This window comes from Polypterus senegalus, chromosome 4 (genome assembly GCF_016835505.1).
Source record: "Polypterus senegalus isolate Bchr_013 chromosome 4, ASM1683550v1, whole genome shotgun sequence".
NCBI classification, from domain to species: domain Eukaryota; kingdom Metazoa; phylum Chordata; class Cladistia; order Polypteriformes; family Polypteridae; genus Polypterus; species Polypterus senegalus.
In genome coordinates, this window is record NC_053157.1 from 14,982,879 (window position 1) to 14,999,838 (window position 16,960).

At 41.5% G+C, this 16,960-nt stretch overlaps 1 protein-coding gene across 1 annotated transcript in view; it reads left to right on the forward strand.

Moving 5' to 3' along the window:
• The first annotated feature begins 235 nt into the window (after nucleotides 1–235).
• The window catches only part of LOC120527158, a 54,814-nt gene continuing 38,089 nt past the window's right edge, over nucleotides 236–16,960 (forward strand). The window contains exons 1-2 of the mRNA XM_039750287.1: nucleotides 236–622; nucleotides 14,587–14,687. Of these exons, the coding sequence (XP_039606221.1) occupies nucleotides 364–622; nucleotides 14,587–14,687 (360 nt within the window). The 5' untranslated portion in view covers nucleotides 236–363. The remainder of the gene's footprint in view (nucleotides 623–14,586; nucleotides 14,688–16,960) is intronic.

The following is a 16,960-nucleotide window of genomic DNA, read 5'->3' on the forward strand; positions in this document are numbered from 1 at the left end:
TCTTTTGTGGACGGTGCGCAGCTGACTTGAAGGCACAGTTTAGTTTGTCCCAAAGCTCTTCTAATGATTTGGGATCACAGCGACCAGACAGTCAATGTATGACCTTAAAGTGTTTGTGAAGAGCAGACCTGCTGAAAATCTGTGATGACAATCTCCGAGTCAAATAATCTTAACACCACAAACTAAGTGCTGCTGTGTTTTCGATCACAGGGCGGTTTAACAGGAACCTTTCTTCACTCGGCTGTTTTACGCCGGGGGGACACTGTTTCTCGCAACATTCCCGCCATCCGAACCTTTGCACACAAACAATACTGTATTGTTTGCAGGTTGTTAAATGCGCCGTCCTCATTTAAGGGCAAGAAGATGACTACGCTCGTGAAGTTTCCGAGCCTTCTGCATGCAAAATCATGCTTTTATTACAACTGTCACCCCGGTGCCATCCCGAAGTTCATCTCGAAGAAAACATTCTGGAGCCTCAGCTGCTCGCGTAACTCACTGAAGAAAAGTGTCGGCAGCCTTGTGTGCTGTCACGTCCAGACACCCAGAAGAAATGCCTCGACGAGTCAGAAGACTGTCCGGGTCGGCTGCGCCTCTGGCTTTTGGGGGGACACGGCCACCGCAGGTAACGTGTGTGTGTGTGTGTTCAGCCGGGTCGGCGGGGGAGGCGAGGGCGTGGTGACCGGTCAAGAAGAGCAGCTGTGTGACAGCAGAGCTAAGGGCGGGTCCTTGTCTAGGTGTGATACGCTGGGTTGACACAATGCACAAGTAGCGGGACTCAGAGGGAGGGAGTTCACAGCAACTAAGTGAAATTTAAAAGACCGCTGAGTCGTCGGACACTTGCCTTTCCAGTGACTGTCACCTTGCAATGATACAGGTAGCCCCGCCCAGTTGAAGGGAACCCAGTTACATAAACACGTACCCGGAGGAGTAGCATCCACTTGCAGAGCCACAGCACCATACGTCACCGCAGTCGTAGACATATATAGGTTGACGCCGCATTCACTGTGTTGCCCAGTTGACACGATACGTCAGCGCATCCGCCATATTGCGAGTGGCAAAAGTGCCATTTAAACTAATACAGGTAGACGTGGAAACCGGGTTTTCTGATGAAAAAACAATAACGTTTAAAACAGTATCGTTTACATTACAACATATTTTGCACAGGGAGCCCTGAAGGTGCAGCAGGATGGCTGTGATGTGCTCGCTGCTGTTGGTTTGTGTCAGGACATTTCCAGTTGAGTTTTTAATCAGCTGGAGCTGTGGTATATGATTATATTATTATAAAATTAAGATAACTTAATTATATTATAAATTAAGGCATGAGGGTTGCCCTGGACATGAAATAAAATACATAGTGTCTGACAATGGGTCCAAGGATTTCATCCCAATACCTAATGGCAGTCAAGGTGCCGTTGTCTAGCCTGTAAAGGTCTATGTGTCCCACCATGGATATGCCTCCCCTGACCATCACTGACCAACCACCAAACCGGTCATGCTGAATGATGTTACAGGCAGCATAACGTTCTCCACGGCTTCTCCAGACCCTTTCACGTCTGCCACGTGTGCTCAGGGTGAACCTGCTGTCATCTGTGAAAAGCACAGGGCACCAGTGGTGGACCTGCCAATTCTGGTATTTTATGGCAAATGCCAATCAAACTCCATGGGGCCCACTAGAACACGTTGAACCCTCAGGCCACCCTCATGAAGTCTTTTTCTTTTTGTCCAAGGTCAGAGACATTCACACCAGTGGCCTGTCTGCTGGAGGTAATTTTGTAGGCTCTGGCAGTGCTCGTCCTGCTGATGGATTAAGGACCTTCTACGAGGGGCCCTGTCCAGCTCTTCTAGAGTAACTGCTTGCCTGTCTCCTGGAATCTCCTTCATACCCTTGCTGGGAGACACGGCAAACCTTCTGGCAATGACGCGTATTGATGTGCCATCCTGGAGAAGTTGGACTACCTGTGCCACCTCTGTACGGTCCAGGTATTGCATCCTACTAACAGTAGCGACACTGACCGTAGCCAAATGCAAAACAAGTGAAAAAACAGATGAGGAGGGAAAAATGTTAGTGGCCTCCCTCCACCTGTTAAACCATTCATTCCTGTTTAGAGGGTCGTCTCATTGTTGCCCCTCTAGTGCACCAAAGCAGTTGAAACTGATTAGCAACCCCCTGTCATCCTTCACTGACCAGATCAATAGCCTACAAGTTTCATTGACACGATGCTATACTGAGCAGTATATTTTAATGTAATATTGGGGTTTTATAAGTCACTACATAAATTACTGAAATTCACTCAGTAAAAGAGTTGGATAGCCTCACACTTCAGTCCTTCAGAAATGCAGTAGTTTACAAACATCATATTTTAATTTCTCTTTGAAAAGCATGAAAGATAATTGTGGTGAATCTCAACTTATGATTACATTTTTGCGACGTATGTATTATTGAAGGACTTTTTTTTTTAAAATCAGATGGTCACTTTATTTTAACAAGCAATGTAAATAACCTGTTTACTCTTTACCCTATTTTCATTTTCTACACAATACTGTAATAACTGTACAGTTCACACAGTGAGACACACAGACACACTCACTATGCATACACACTACAGGTGCTGTCATTGGTTCCTCTGTGGATTGGACTGTTGAAGCAACACAATGGCTGCACATGCTGGGGTCTTTGGCACATGTTGTCCGAGAAGAATGCGAGGTGTCACCAATGGTTTACCCTGCTCCTAAAGAAGGCTCTGTCTCCTTCTCCCTGTTCCGGTCTCAGTTCAAGGTTGTCCAGATGACAAAAGTATTTTTTTCTGAGATGTTCAATATATTGAAAAAAGTGTGTGTGGCTAGCATCCAGCGTAATGTTTTGTCTAAATTTTCCACTCCTCTTTTTGTAGCATTAGCGTCCATTATCATTTCTAGCTATGGAATCTCCTATCCCTGTGCAGGTCACATTGTGCACCAAGGACGTGTCATTTGTTTAGACCAGTGTTTCCCAAACTTGGTCCTGGGGACCCCCGGTGGCTGCAGGTTTTTGTTCCAACCGGATTCCTAGTCCGTGACAACACCTGATAACACTGAGCTCATTTAATTAGCTGGTATTTTTTTTATGTATTTTTTTTTATTTTATTCGACATTCAGAAAAGCATAGCAGCATGATTTTTACATTTATAAGACATTTATAAATATTTCTGCTTTTGCTATAGATTTAAATGCTTAACTCTCTTTTGTTGATTTCATTATATTTTGCCCTTTCTCTGTGCAGTTTTTCTCCCTTTGTTGTATCTTAATAATGACAATTAGAGCAGACACCCAGGCAAACAACATGGAATAATCAAAGGCTGCAGCTACTTTAGAATCAGACCCACTAATTAGTAAATAATGGATTAATTAAATAATTAGAACACCTTAAAAAGCAGGATGAAAATCAAGATGAAAATACTGTTAAAAAGAAAAAAATACATTATCCCTGTATAACTGCTTGGTACATTTTAATATACAGTGTATATATAGTTTTGTAATTTCTATATTGTTTCCTAAACACAGAACAGGAGTTCAATTAAAAACAGAAGCTGGTTGGAACAAAAACCTGCAGCGACAGGGGGTCCCCATGACCAAGTTCGGGAAACACTGGTTTAGACAAACTTTCATGTTTTCACTGGCCTATTCTGTGTGGCTAGCAGTTGAGATGGGATGTTTGGCTTATTTTTCCTTATTGTGCTAAGCATTGTTACCTTCCTCTTGAGGAGCTACTGTCCCGGTTTGTGTAAAAGTAAAAGTTTTTGCATGTGGCTTATGTCATGTCCAGGGCAACGCTCATGCCTTAACTTCTCACAGGAGTTCCTCCATCTGACTTTCCATTGTTAATGAAATGACATCCTCTGCTCTTCTGTATCTCTATGCTTCCCCTTGGGTTATCATTTTATGCAGATGATGCTTATATCTATTTCAGTGTTAAAAGTGACACTTCACAGCTTTCTCAGATCACAACTTGCCTCAGTGAAATGAAATTAAAATTAACACCTGAACAGAGAAAAACTTTTTCAAATTAAATTGCAACATAACTGAACTTCTGCAAAGTGGCACTAAAGTGTAACGTAAGAAAACAAGCTCCTCTTCAACCATTCTTGGTGATGATCTCATCAGACCTTCTTTTACTGCAAAGAATCTCTGTGTCACTTTGATTCCTCCTTTTCTTATTTCACCCATGTAAGCCATATTAAGAAACTTCCACCGGTGTCACATTTCTTATGCTTGCTCATTCCTCTCCTTTTCTAATGCTCAGAGTCTTGTCCCTGCTTTTATCACATCCTGCATTGATTATTGTAAGTCACTACTGGCAGGTGACATTCTAATCATATATCACAGCTCCAGCTGATTCAAAACTCAGCTGCAAGAGTCCTGACATGAACCACCAACAGCGAGCACATCACAACCATCCTGCTGCACCTTCACTGCTCCCTGTGTCTTATGATATCAAATTCTGTTATTGACCTGCCCACTAAGGTCTTGTCATTCTGTGCCCCCCACTAACCTGCACTCCGTGGGTGACAGCAGGGCCTTCAGCTCTATATAGCGCCCAGACTGTGGAATGACCTCCCAAAATGAATGAGATCAGCTGACTCCATTCATTTGTTTTTAACTCATTAGTTTAGGAAGACAATAAACAGACCTGACATTCTGCCCCTTCATTCAGTTTACCCCCCTCAATCTGTCCAGGTACTCAGGGTTTGCATTTTTATCACAAATTATGTTATTTGTTCAAGATTTTTTTGTAGTATTATATGTTGTATTTTAGTTTGGATTATTGTCTTTTATTCTATTTAAATGTTTTGTATATCCTGTATTTATCTTTATTTTTGAACTAGAGCAGTTCCATATAATGCAATTAATACAGTATATAGCATAATTCAGTGTAGAATATGTATTGCCGTTTTTTCCACATACATGTTTAAAAATATTAGATTGGCTTAAATGTTTTTTCTAAATTGGTTTAGAACAATATTGCACTGTACATTTAAAAAAATGTAATAACTTTTATTATTAACGTTTTACTAAACTCTAACGTGGTGTAAACATGAATATAAACGAAAAACTATTTTCAATTAGCACAGATCTTGAGGATTTTAATTTTGCAAACGTTAAATGGTTCCCACAGACCCGAACACAACGTAAATGTTAATAGTGTATTTCACAGAAACGATCCGTATTGTTTAGTTTGATGTATGACACGACATGATGGCAGAAACCCTCTGAACTTCACAATGATGCGTATTATTTGGTGTGATGTACTGTTTTTCCCTTCTCATTTTTAATGCTTAATTTCTGAACGGGTCCTTGACCCGGTGTTACTTTCTGGGCTTTGCCAAAACCTTATGAAGTCAGTCCTGAAACGAAGTTGATGCCACTTCCTGGTCTGTAACTGCGGTGACGTAAGGTGCTGTAGCTCTGCAAGTGGATATTATTGGCCCGGAGCGCTCTATTTGGAATACGGGTTTGAGGTTTGACAATGCTGGGATTGGCTGGCTCCTGGTGCCGCGACACCTTGCCCTAGAATAGCGGATTGGATGCAAGGAAAATGGATGCATGGATAGATACTGACATGGTAGCAGCGAGACCTTAGTAAATAAGGACATTGGGTAAAGGCAGTATGTAGGTGAGAATATACACCACATTGCTATAGGCATTTCAAAACATGAACAGCGTCAAGTATAACATATAATATTATACAGAAAGGAATGTTTGTAATCAGTCTGCATATGGTAACTAATTAAGTATGACGCCTCCCCCCTCCTGCCACATGGGATTTTGCTTGTAAAGGAGGGTTCTGAGATTAATTGGAGAAATATAATCGTGGTATGTAGATGAACTTACAATGCTGTCCTGTAGGTGGCAGCAATGGACCATCAATGATGATATTGGTGAGCGGTTCAAGTCTATAGGGGTAGCCCTTGCTGGTTGAAACCCAATTGGAGTCCTAGGCATGGTGCATAGTTAAGGGGGTAGTGGCCCCCTTTTGGTTTCCTGAGCTTGCCCTCCTGCAGTAGCACAGACAATGCCATGCTTACATTTACTTTTATAAATGGCGCCCATCAGGTAACAGCGGCCACTCTGTATCATCAGGGTTCATGATTTGGTTTGTCTCCCTCGGTGTCCAAAGGGCACACGCATTAACTTTCATAAATGACACCTTTCAAACAATGGTGCCCAAAATGACTCGACTAGCTCTTAGGATAGTAATTGGCATTTCAGTTCACTTTACCAGTTTGATTCTTTCAAACTACCAGTTTAAATTGATTCCTTTGTTACTTATGATTCTTTTCATTCATTTTTAGAATTAGACGCTGGTGTGTCCATAAGGTAATGCCTCGGATCAGGTCAGGTCAGGTTGGGGAGCATGCACTTGTACAGTGCATTGCTGCACCCACCACACAACGAAACAGCTCGGGATTCTAGCTGGCAACCCCCAGGCAGACACGTGGTCCAGTCCCACCCTTTGGAAATGACTGCAGCCAGGTGGTTACTTGGGCATCCCCATGGCCTGGCCCAGCCGCTCAGGTCCTCCTCAACAATGAGCCGAATCACCCTTGAGGAGTCACACCACATGGCCGTTGTGCCATAACTGACGCTCCCTCACAATGCAGGTCATGTGCCTCATTCAGGACACCATGAGCAACATAAAGTCAGACCAGCAGCATCCAAGGATTCTCTGAAGAAACACAGTACCCTAGGAGTCCAACTCTGATTTCAACACAAATACATATTTGAATAATTTATATGTTTGTTTATATACCGTACCATACAATATCAAGGTTGATTGGCTGTGATGTGAGTGTGTGTGAGTGCACATGTTCACCCTGTGATGGGCTGGCACTCTGTCTAGGGATTGTTCCTGCCTTGTGACCTATGCTTGCTGGGTTAGGCATCAGCTCCCCCGCAGCCCTACTCAGGATTATGCTGGCTTAGAAAACGAAATGGTAATTTCAATTAATCAATCAACATTTATTTATATAGCACATATTCATACATAAAAAATGTAGCTCAAAGTGCTTTACAAAATGAATAGAAAAATAGAAGACACAATAAAAAATAAACATAAGTCAGCATTAATTAACATAGAATAAGTAAGGTCCGATGGCCAGGGTGGACAGAAAAAACAAAAAAAAACTCCAAAGGCTGGAGAAAAAAATAAAATCTGTAGGGGTTCCAGACCAAGAGACCGCCAAGTCCCCTCTGGGCAATCTACCTAACATAAATGAAACAGTCCTCTTTGTATTTAGGGTTTTCATGGAAGGACCTGATGATGATGGTCACGTAGACTTCTGGCTTTCAGTCCATCAATGTTGGTGCATCATGATGCTTTGAGTAGGTGGTGGTGGCGCAGGCCGCCACCACAAAGAAACCGGAAAAAGATAATAATTTGTGGCAAGTCAAATAGTTTTCCCTTCAGTCTCAGCTTTAATTTCAGGAACCAAATGAAATCACAAGGAGCAAGATCTGACAAATTCAGGGAGTGTGAAGCAACATCCTCTTTCTTTTTGGTCAAACAACTTTGACTGATAGTGCAGTGTGCGCAGGTGCGCTCTACTGGTGCGGTTTCACATGCGCTGCTGATGCTTTCCTGCAGATGTCCCATCAATTTGACGTAATGTTTCTGATTAATAGTCTGTCTACTGGGAAACTCTTTATCAGCAAGTGTCAGTTTGCAAAGACACAGTCATCATTGTGTTTTATATGACCTGATGTGCTTTTTTTTTCAGTCTAGAGAAAAATCGCTGAAGTCACCCGCACGATTAAAGAATAAATGTCAGAAATAAGCGCTCGATCAGCTCAGCACAATGCCTCTTGGCAGACTGGTTCTCGGTCCTGGAGAGCCGCAGTGGCTGCAGGTTTTTGTTCCAACCCAGTTTCTTAATGAAAAATCAATTATTGCTGATGAAGCCCTTATTACTCAAGTGACATTTTGATGCTTCACTTTATCGGTCTTGCTTGTTAAGGTTCCCCACCCTCAATTGCCTATTTCAGTCTTAAACAGCTACATTCAGTGTTTTAATGGATCCTTATTAGCAATAAGATGTAAATGACAAAGCAGCCAGCAGCTCTCTATCTAGCTTGTTTCCGTTTACACCTGTATGGATCCATCATGCACTATCTGGTTTATTAAAACACTTAATAGATAAAGGTGACATTTGTTGGGTTCAATTCACTTGGATGATATCCTTGGAAAGGAAAAAAAAATCTATGAAATAAGATCCTAACTTGTAGATAACCAAGCCATAAAATGAAATAAGGTCAGATTTTGGCAAAGATTGGTTTCTAGTTAAGCAATTTGGTTGTAATGAAAACCTGCAACCACTGCGGCCTGCCAGGACCGACGTTTCTCGCCCCTCGGTTAACAAGACTGTAGGCAGGCAACACCTGGGAGCACAGATAACTACACCCTACTCCTGTGCTATTGCCTGATTCTGGGAATCTTTGGAAACCCCCTGATATAAAGAGTAGACACATGTGTATTCAATTATATCCATCCATTATCCAACCCGCTATATCCTAACTACTAATTATATATTTAACATAATAATAATAATTCATATACATGATAACATATTTAAGATGCACAACTAAAATATGATTATGATACAGAATTACAAGTGAACAAGAATTGTGTGACTCGTTTTTGAGTTAATGCTTCAGTTCAACAATAAGATGAATGAGCATCATGCAGTTGGTTCTCAGGTAATTTATTTGTACACGAATAAAGAGGAGAATCGTGCAATTGGTTCTTGGGTAAGGATTATTTAACAAATCAAATCAACTTTGAAGGGTGAAAAATGGCAGTTTTCATTTCGAGGCATATTTGGTATACATGTCGTATATAGGTATATATCTTATATATAAGCAGCTACGTGTGCAAGTGTGTGTGTCTGTCTGTCCAGCCCAGAAGTGCGAGGCTACAGCATGAAGCTCAAAGAGCCGGCAAGGCGGCCCCAAGTTAACAAGTCGGTAGAAAAAAGAAATACAAGGCTACAGCATGAAGCTGGAAGAATTCGACTCCATCGCCAAAGTGAAACCGCCGAGGAAAGCAAACGAGAGAGTAACTCGCTTAGCTGCTGATAGACAAGGGAGGTGAGCACGTCCGCAAAATGAAACCTCCGACCCTGTATTTCAGTTTTTTTTCCTGACAATTTCACTAGGGTCTAGGAGCCCAGGCTTTTTACAGCACAGGCTTACACACCTAGTATGTCTATATGTATATACAGTTGTGCTTGAAAGTTTGTGAACCCTTTAGAATTTTCTATATTTCTGCATAAATATGACCTAAAACATCATCAGATTTTCACTCAAGTCCTAAAAGTAGATAAAGGGAAACCAGTTAAACAAATGAGACAAAAATATTATACTTGGTCATTTATTTATTGAGGAAAATGATTGAATATTACATATTTGTGAGTGGCAAAAGTATGTGAACCTTTGCTTTCAGTATCTGGTGTGACCCCCCTTTTCAGTAATAACTGCAACTAAACGTTTCCGGTAACTTTTGATCTTCCTGCACACCAGCTTGGAGGAATTTTAGCCCATTCCTCCGTACAGAACAGCTTCAACTCTGGGATGTTGGTGGGTTTGCTCACATGAACTGCTCACTTCAGGTCCTTCCACAACATTTCGATTGGATTAAGGTCAGGACTTTGACTTGGCCATTCCAAAACATTAACTTTATTCTTCTTTAACCATTCTTTGGTAGAATGACTTGTGTGCTTAGGGTCGCTGTCTTGCTGCATGACCCACCTTCTCTTGAGGTTCAGTTCATGGACAGATGTCCTGACATTTTCCTTTAGAATTCTCTGATATAATTCAGAATTCATTGTTCCATCAATGAAGTCAAGCCGTCCTGACCCAGATGCAGCAAAACAGGCCCAAACCATGATACTACCACCGCCATGTTTCACAGATGGGATAAGGTTCTTATGCTGGAATGCAGTGTTTTCCTTTCTTCACACATAACGCTTTTCATTTAAACCAAAAAGTTCTATTTTGGTCTCATCCGTCCACAAAACATTCTTCCAATAGCCTTCTGGTTTGTCCACGTGATCTTTAGCAAACTGCAGGCGAGCAGCAATGTTTTTTGGAGAGCAGTGGCTTTCTCCTTGCAACCCTGCCATGCACACCATTGTTGTTCAGTGTTCTCCTGATGGTGGACTCATCAACATGAACATTATCCAATGTGAGAGAGGCCTTCAGTTGCTTAGAAGTTACCCTGGGGTCCTTTGTGACCTCGCCGACTATTACACGCCTTGCTCTTGGAGTGATCTTTGTTGGTCGACCACTCCTGGGGAGGGTAACAATGGTCTTTAATTTCCTCCATTTGTACACAATCTGTCTGACTGTGGATTGGTGGTCCAAACTCTTTAGAGATGGTTTTGTAACCTTTTCCAGCCTGATGATCATCAACAACTCTTTTTGTGAGGTCCTCAGAAATCTCCTTTGTTCGTGCCATGATACACTTCCACAAACGTGTTGTGAAGAGCAGACTTTGATAGATCCTGTTCTTTAAATGACACAGGGTGCCCACTCACACCTGATTGGCATCCCATTGATTGAAAACACCAGACTCGAATTTCACCTTCAAACTAACTTTCACATACAGGTACTTTTGCCACTCACAAATATGTAATATTCAATCATTTTCTTCAATAAATAAATGACCAGGTATAATATTTTTGTCTCATTTGTTTAACTGGTTTCTCTTTATCTACTTTTAGGGCTTGAGTAAAAATCTGATGATGTTTTAGGTCATATTTATGCAGAAATATAGAAAATTCTAAAGGGTTTACAAACTTTCAAACACAACTGTATGTGGTATGTGGTGTCACTGAAATAAGTAAATGAAGAAATAAATAAATGAATAAAGAAATAAGGAACCAAGTACATGTATTTAATTATTTTTGCTCATTTATGTAAATATTCCTCCATACAGTAGATGCCTCGTGAGATGAGCCGTTATGTTTGCAGCAAGGGCTTCGTCTGGCACAATAACTAAGATTAAAATGTTTTACAAATGTGTATTACAAGTTATGTATATTTGTGCAAATATTCACATGTAGGTTTAAAATTCTGGGGGTTTCAATCAAGTATGTTTACTGTATGTACTGTGGTATGCCAGTCCTGAACACCGAATGTTCCTAACACACACAGTTTATTTTCAAAGTCCGGCACACAACACAGTGCTCTTGCACCAAACACCTTTCTTTCATCCTTTTCTCTCCTCTCCGGACTTCTCCTTCCGCCTTTCCACCACTCCTCCCGATTGTTACCTTCTTCCTCCCGACTCCAGCTCGTCTACTCGAGGGAGGCGGCCTCTTTTATAATCACCCAGATGTGCTCTGTGGCGGCCTTCCGGCGGCACCACCTGGTGTGGCTGAAGTGCCCATGAGCACCTGGGAGCTCTCCGGTTGTCCATGGAATTCCTTCCGCCAGCACTTTCGGGTGTGGCGAAAGTGCTGACATCCAGGGCTCCTCAATCCTCCGGGCGCCCCCTTGTGGTGGCCACGGGCCCCAATAGGGTTGAGCTTCCATGCTCGGTTCCCGTGGCCCCCTTACAGAACAAGGCGGCTGCCCTTTCGTGGTCGAGGGGAGGTGTAATCCCTCTCCTGGTCCTTCCAGGCGTCCCACCCATCCGCCACAGTACATATGAGATACCCAAATATAGGAGACCAAAGTTTTAAACTTTCATACTGTACATCCACCAGTAATAAATTACTGGTATTAGTACTTGAGAAATCTAGTCATAAATAGTGACCCCCTTATAAAAATGGAAATAGCTAAAGAATAAGAAGAAGAAGGAAATACAAGGGGACAGTCAAAAAGTTCATGTGCAAGTTATAATAATAATAATTCTTTGCATTTATATAGCGCTTTTCTCACTACTCAAAGCGCTCAGCAATTGCAGGTTAAGGGCCTTGCTGAAGGGCCCAACAGATCAGAGTCCCTATTAGCATTTACGGGATTTGAACCGGCAACCTTCCGACTGCCAGTGTAGATCCCTAGACTCAGAGCCACCACTCCGCCCTACAAATGGGGAAATCGACTTCAGATACGCTGCAGTGACGCTAGCGTACGAGTCCGAAATTTGCACATGAGCTCGATGTTAGCATGTTGTTTGAAATGCGACATGGCGCCGAATGACTATGCACATGTCTAACGCAAAACGGTAATTAAAACAACACTACACGCCGAGACCAATCCAGACCTGTTGTAACTGGTCTACAGATGTGCTGCGCTCCCCTCCACAACAATGTGTGCGTAATCTGATCTCTCACTCTCCCGCTATATCACAATTCTGCAAACTGCTCCTTGTATATATTAAACACCGTTTGGTTTTCAATTACTATTGAAAGTTCAATGTTAGTTAACCACTGAAGAAAGAAAAATATTCTGTGATTCTCTGTATCTCTACACCCATTTTTGTTTTCCAGCCATTTTTATTTTGGTGTTGTATAATGTTTGGGCGTATGGCTTGAATGACACCGCAACTGTATAAAGTCGTGTCATGATAATGGAACTATAACAGATGAGGCTGTGGTTGGTGATGTCATAAGTAGTTTGTGAAGTGGTTCAAGGCCTTGGTGGGTTGGGGGACAGAATTTGGGAAGCAATAAGATCATCAGGGTAGACCCTGATAATGGCCATTAGACTTTCACCCTCGAGAATTAGCTTTGTAGCTGTGCTTAAATTTGGGTTGCACATAAAGGTCCAGACACATGTGAACAGTCACAGAAAACAAAAAGGCGAGTGTCGGTAAGACAGTCCTCCTCTAAGAACCCACCATGATGTCCTGAAAAGTAACAGGAAACAACATTCCATCTGCTCTAACTCTTAACAGTCATGGATGTTCAAGATAAAGACGAGGGAAAAAGAATAGTTTAGGATCATTACTGCAAGTGTATTAATCTCAGTCAGTGCCATATTCCTTTTAAACTTTCCCCTTTTCATGAAGTGAGGGTGAAGTCTCTGGTATTATGAAAACTAAGCAATAATTAAAGAAATAAACAAGAAATCTAACTTGAACAGGCCCTTATTCTTTGCTGCTGTTCGGCCCGTCACTAGTAAAGGTGGATACATACTTTTGATTGTGTGACAGCAGATGGCGCTATACCAGCGCTTAACCCAACACAGACAGATGCAGGAGGCACACTTATAAAAATACAAATCTTTTTATTTTTCTTCACTCGTGGAGAATGTCTTCCCTGTTCCCAGGAGCACAAGCACCAAACACAATGCTTTACTTTTTTTTATTCCTTTCCTTCTTGTCTCCCTCTCCGAGTGGTGTCTGCTAGCTCCATTTATATGAGTCACCCGGAAGTGCTCCAGGTGATCATTGCCCCACTTCCTGGTGGAAGAATGGTTCACATGGGCTCTGGAGCAGCTGCAGCGCCCCCTGGCAACACCCCCGGATCCCAACACGGCTGTAGATAACCCCATCTGCCATGAAGCCATGAGGCCCCACTGCAACCCAAAGGGTCCTCTCAGTGAAGAGTCGCAAGAACCCCGGCCGTCTGTGACAATTGGTAGTACTGAATGTTTTGATGACCATCCATCATTTTTCAACCCACTAAATCCGAACATAGGGTCACGGGGGTCTGCTGGAGCCAATCCCAGCCAACACAGGGCACAAGGCAGGAACCAATCCCGGGCAGGGTGCCAACCCACCGCAGGATACACACAAACACACCCACACACCAAGCACACACTAGGGCCAATTTAGAATCGCCAATCAACCTAACCTGCATGTCTTTGGAAACCCACGCAGACACGGGGAGAACATGCAGACTCCATGCAGGGAGGACCCGGGAAGCGAACCCGGGTCTCCTAACTACGAGGCGGCAGCGCTACCCACTGCGCCACTGTGCTGTCTATGTTTTGATGTTTAGCATTTTATTTGAATTTTTTAAAGAACCAACGTGTATCCAGGTGTCCGGCCTTGTGACTTTGACATATGTAAAGGGAGTTTGATAGTGGATCGATAACATTATTTATCAAAGAAAAACAGGTAGCCATTTTTGTATGTGCACTGTGTGATGAAACAACTCTGTTTTTGTTTTCTGATAGAAACAGATGGTCATGATAGTCCCAAGCCCCCCACTCCCTGTTCTTTCAACTACCTAATATAAACTGGCAATAGTTTTCCATCACCTTTAAATGATTTTAATCATCTTTGTAAGGTTCACCAATCACAAGCGTCAGGTGCTGTCATGTTCATATGCGGCTACAACACCCTCGACACCATTTCTCACTTCTGTGGTGGTAAATGCTGTCAGAAAGTAAATTCTGTATGTATGTCCTATATTAAAATAACAGGTGGAAAATCACCCCTTTTCTCCCATCTTTTCCTGATTTTAGCAGAGTACATAAACATTAATATCCAAGGAGCCATGCCAGACTATTATTCTGTGAAGAGCGTTTGTCACTAAGCTTTGTATAAATCTCTGATTGTTGTATTTCAAGGGTAATAAAAAACTGTTTGAAAATTAAAACTTGTAGAAAGTTTGTCTTTTTTTTTAAAACACTAACTAATTTATTTGATCTCTTTTGCAGTTCCACAGCTTGTGTATGGAGGGAAGCTGGACTTTCTTGTATTTGACTACCTGTCTGAGATAACTATGTCTCTGCTTGCAGCTGCTAAATCCAGGTCAACGGTATGTTCAGCTCAGCTTATTCTTACTAACGACAGGAACTGAGCTCCTACAAACATTTTCAAAGGTAAAACTATAACAGAAAATGCAAGGCCATGCAACATTTACATACAAACCTACTCTGAACAGCAGCTCAGTTAAAGCAAAGGTGTCACCCATTACAACATCATGATACTAAAAAGAAATACAGCATGAGCAGTGGTTAAAAAGAGATGGTCATGAGGGCTTCCACAGCTTTTACTTTAGATAAATAACTAACACAGTATGATACGCTTAACTTCCAACTCTAGATCAGTTCAAGAGCGGGCCCACCAAATCAACAAGCTAATTAAAAGGGCAAACTCAGTCGTAGGACGCACTGTGGACCCCCTGAAACTAGTCGCAAAGGAGAGAACTAAAACAAAACTGAGTGTCATTATGAACAATGCTGCACATCCTCTCTGTGTCACACCAACACTGAGGACTTCCAGGCAACAAAATATTCAGCAGAAGTGTGTGAAGAAACCCAACTGGGGACTCCTTTATACCAACAGCAATACGTCTGCATAATTCCTCACTGCAACTATGACAGCCAAGTCCAAACTTTTTTTCTGTTGAATTTCCTTGCTTTATAGTCATTCCGTTGTGTGTGTGTATTTATTTATTTATTGACTTACTTGTTTATCAAGTTATGTGTTTATTTAAAGAACTTCTATCTATCTATCTATCTATCTATCTATCTATCTATCTATCTATCTATCTATCTATCATATAGTACCTACCTACCTACCCAACCCTACCCACCTACCTATCTACATACCCACTCACCCACGAGGAACACATTCTCTGGCAGCCTTGTGGTGATAGAGAGTGTTCAGTTACTTCCTACCAAATATTTGCTTCAGCCATCTCCAGTTACTTACATGTTACAGCAGTTACATTCAGTATAAAATATCAGTTTAGTTTTAGTGTATTTCTAAGTCAGCATTGAGTTCTTTCAAGTAAATTTCTTGAGTCATACCAGTTTAGTTCAGATTTTTAATGAGGCTCTGATCAGCATCAAACAAATATAGTAATGCCTTTTCATGTGATCTCATATCAAATAAAGCCCAAACTTATCAGTAACACGAGAAACTAGCTTAAAAGAAAATGCATGAAGGCAGTGCAGTAGATAAGACTGTGTAGTGGTATCGTAAGGTGTAATGAGTACAATAAAAGTGTGGCTTGTATGACCAACCATCATATGCAACACATCATATCTCAGCAGTGCCATGATAAACAAGAAAGCAGTAATATACACAACTTTATTTTATTTAATAGAAAACACAAATAAGCTTACCAAGTGTACCCCTGACACTGATCCTCTGCCATTCCTCCTTGACCTAAAATGACTGTCCACCAACGTTTACCATCCAACCTGACAGAACTGGAGAGGATCTGCAAGGAGGAATGGCAGAGGATCCCCAAATCCAGGTGTGAAAAACTTGTTGCATCTTTCCCAAGAAGACTCATGGCTGTATGAGCTCAAAAGGGTGCTTCTACTAAATACTGAGCAAAGGGTCTGAATACTTCGGACCATGTGATATTTCAGTTTTTCTTTTTTAATAAATCTGCAACAATTTTAAAAATTCTTTTTTTTGTCTGTCAATATGGGGTGCTGTATGTACATTAATGAGGGAAAAAATTGAATGATTTTAGCAAATGGCTGCAATATAACAAAGAGTGAAAAATTGAAAGGGGTCTGAATACTTTCCGTACCCACTGTACTGTAGCTGCAAGTTTTCATTCTAACTCTTTTCTTAATTAGTGACCAGTTTCTGCTAATTAACTGTTTCCCTTTATTTTAATTGACTTTACTTGAGACTCTGACCGCTGAATTAATTCTTTTTTTCCTTAAACGGCATCTAAACATAAATTTGATGTGAACTGAGCCAACAGATGACAGCTAAGTTGGGACCTCAACCTCCAACCAACTTCACTTCATTCAGTTTCTTAATTTGAAGCCAATTCTCGTTGCTAATTAAACCCGTTATTTAATTCCATGGCGCTCATTCTGAGCGCTGGCTGTTTTGTGGACCTGAGCAGATCAACATTACTGAGGCCTTCACCTTTCTTTATTTTCAGTTATTGTGTGATGAACGCAGGTTGTTGTTTATGTGTTGGTTCATTTTGTGTCTTAATATTGTTTGTTTGCTAATTAAGGAAAACATAAATAATTAAGGGGCCTGAATCTTAAATGAAAATTAAGTCAAAGAGTTCATTAGCAGCAAAATCTGGTCACTAATTAAGAAAAGGGT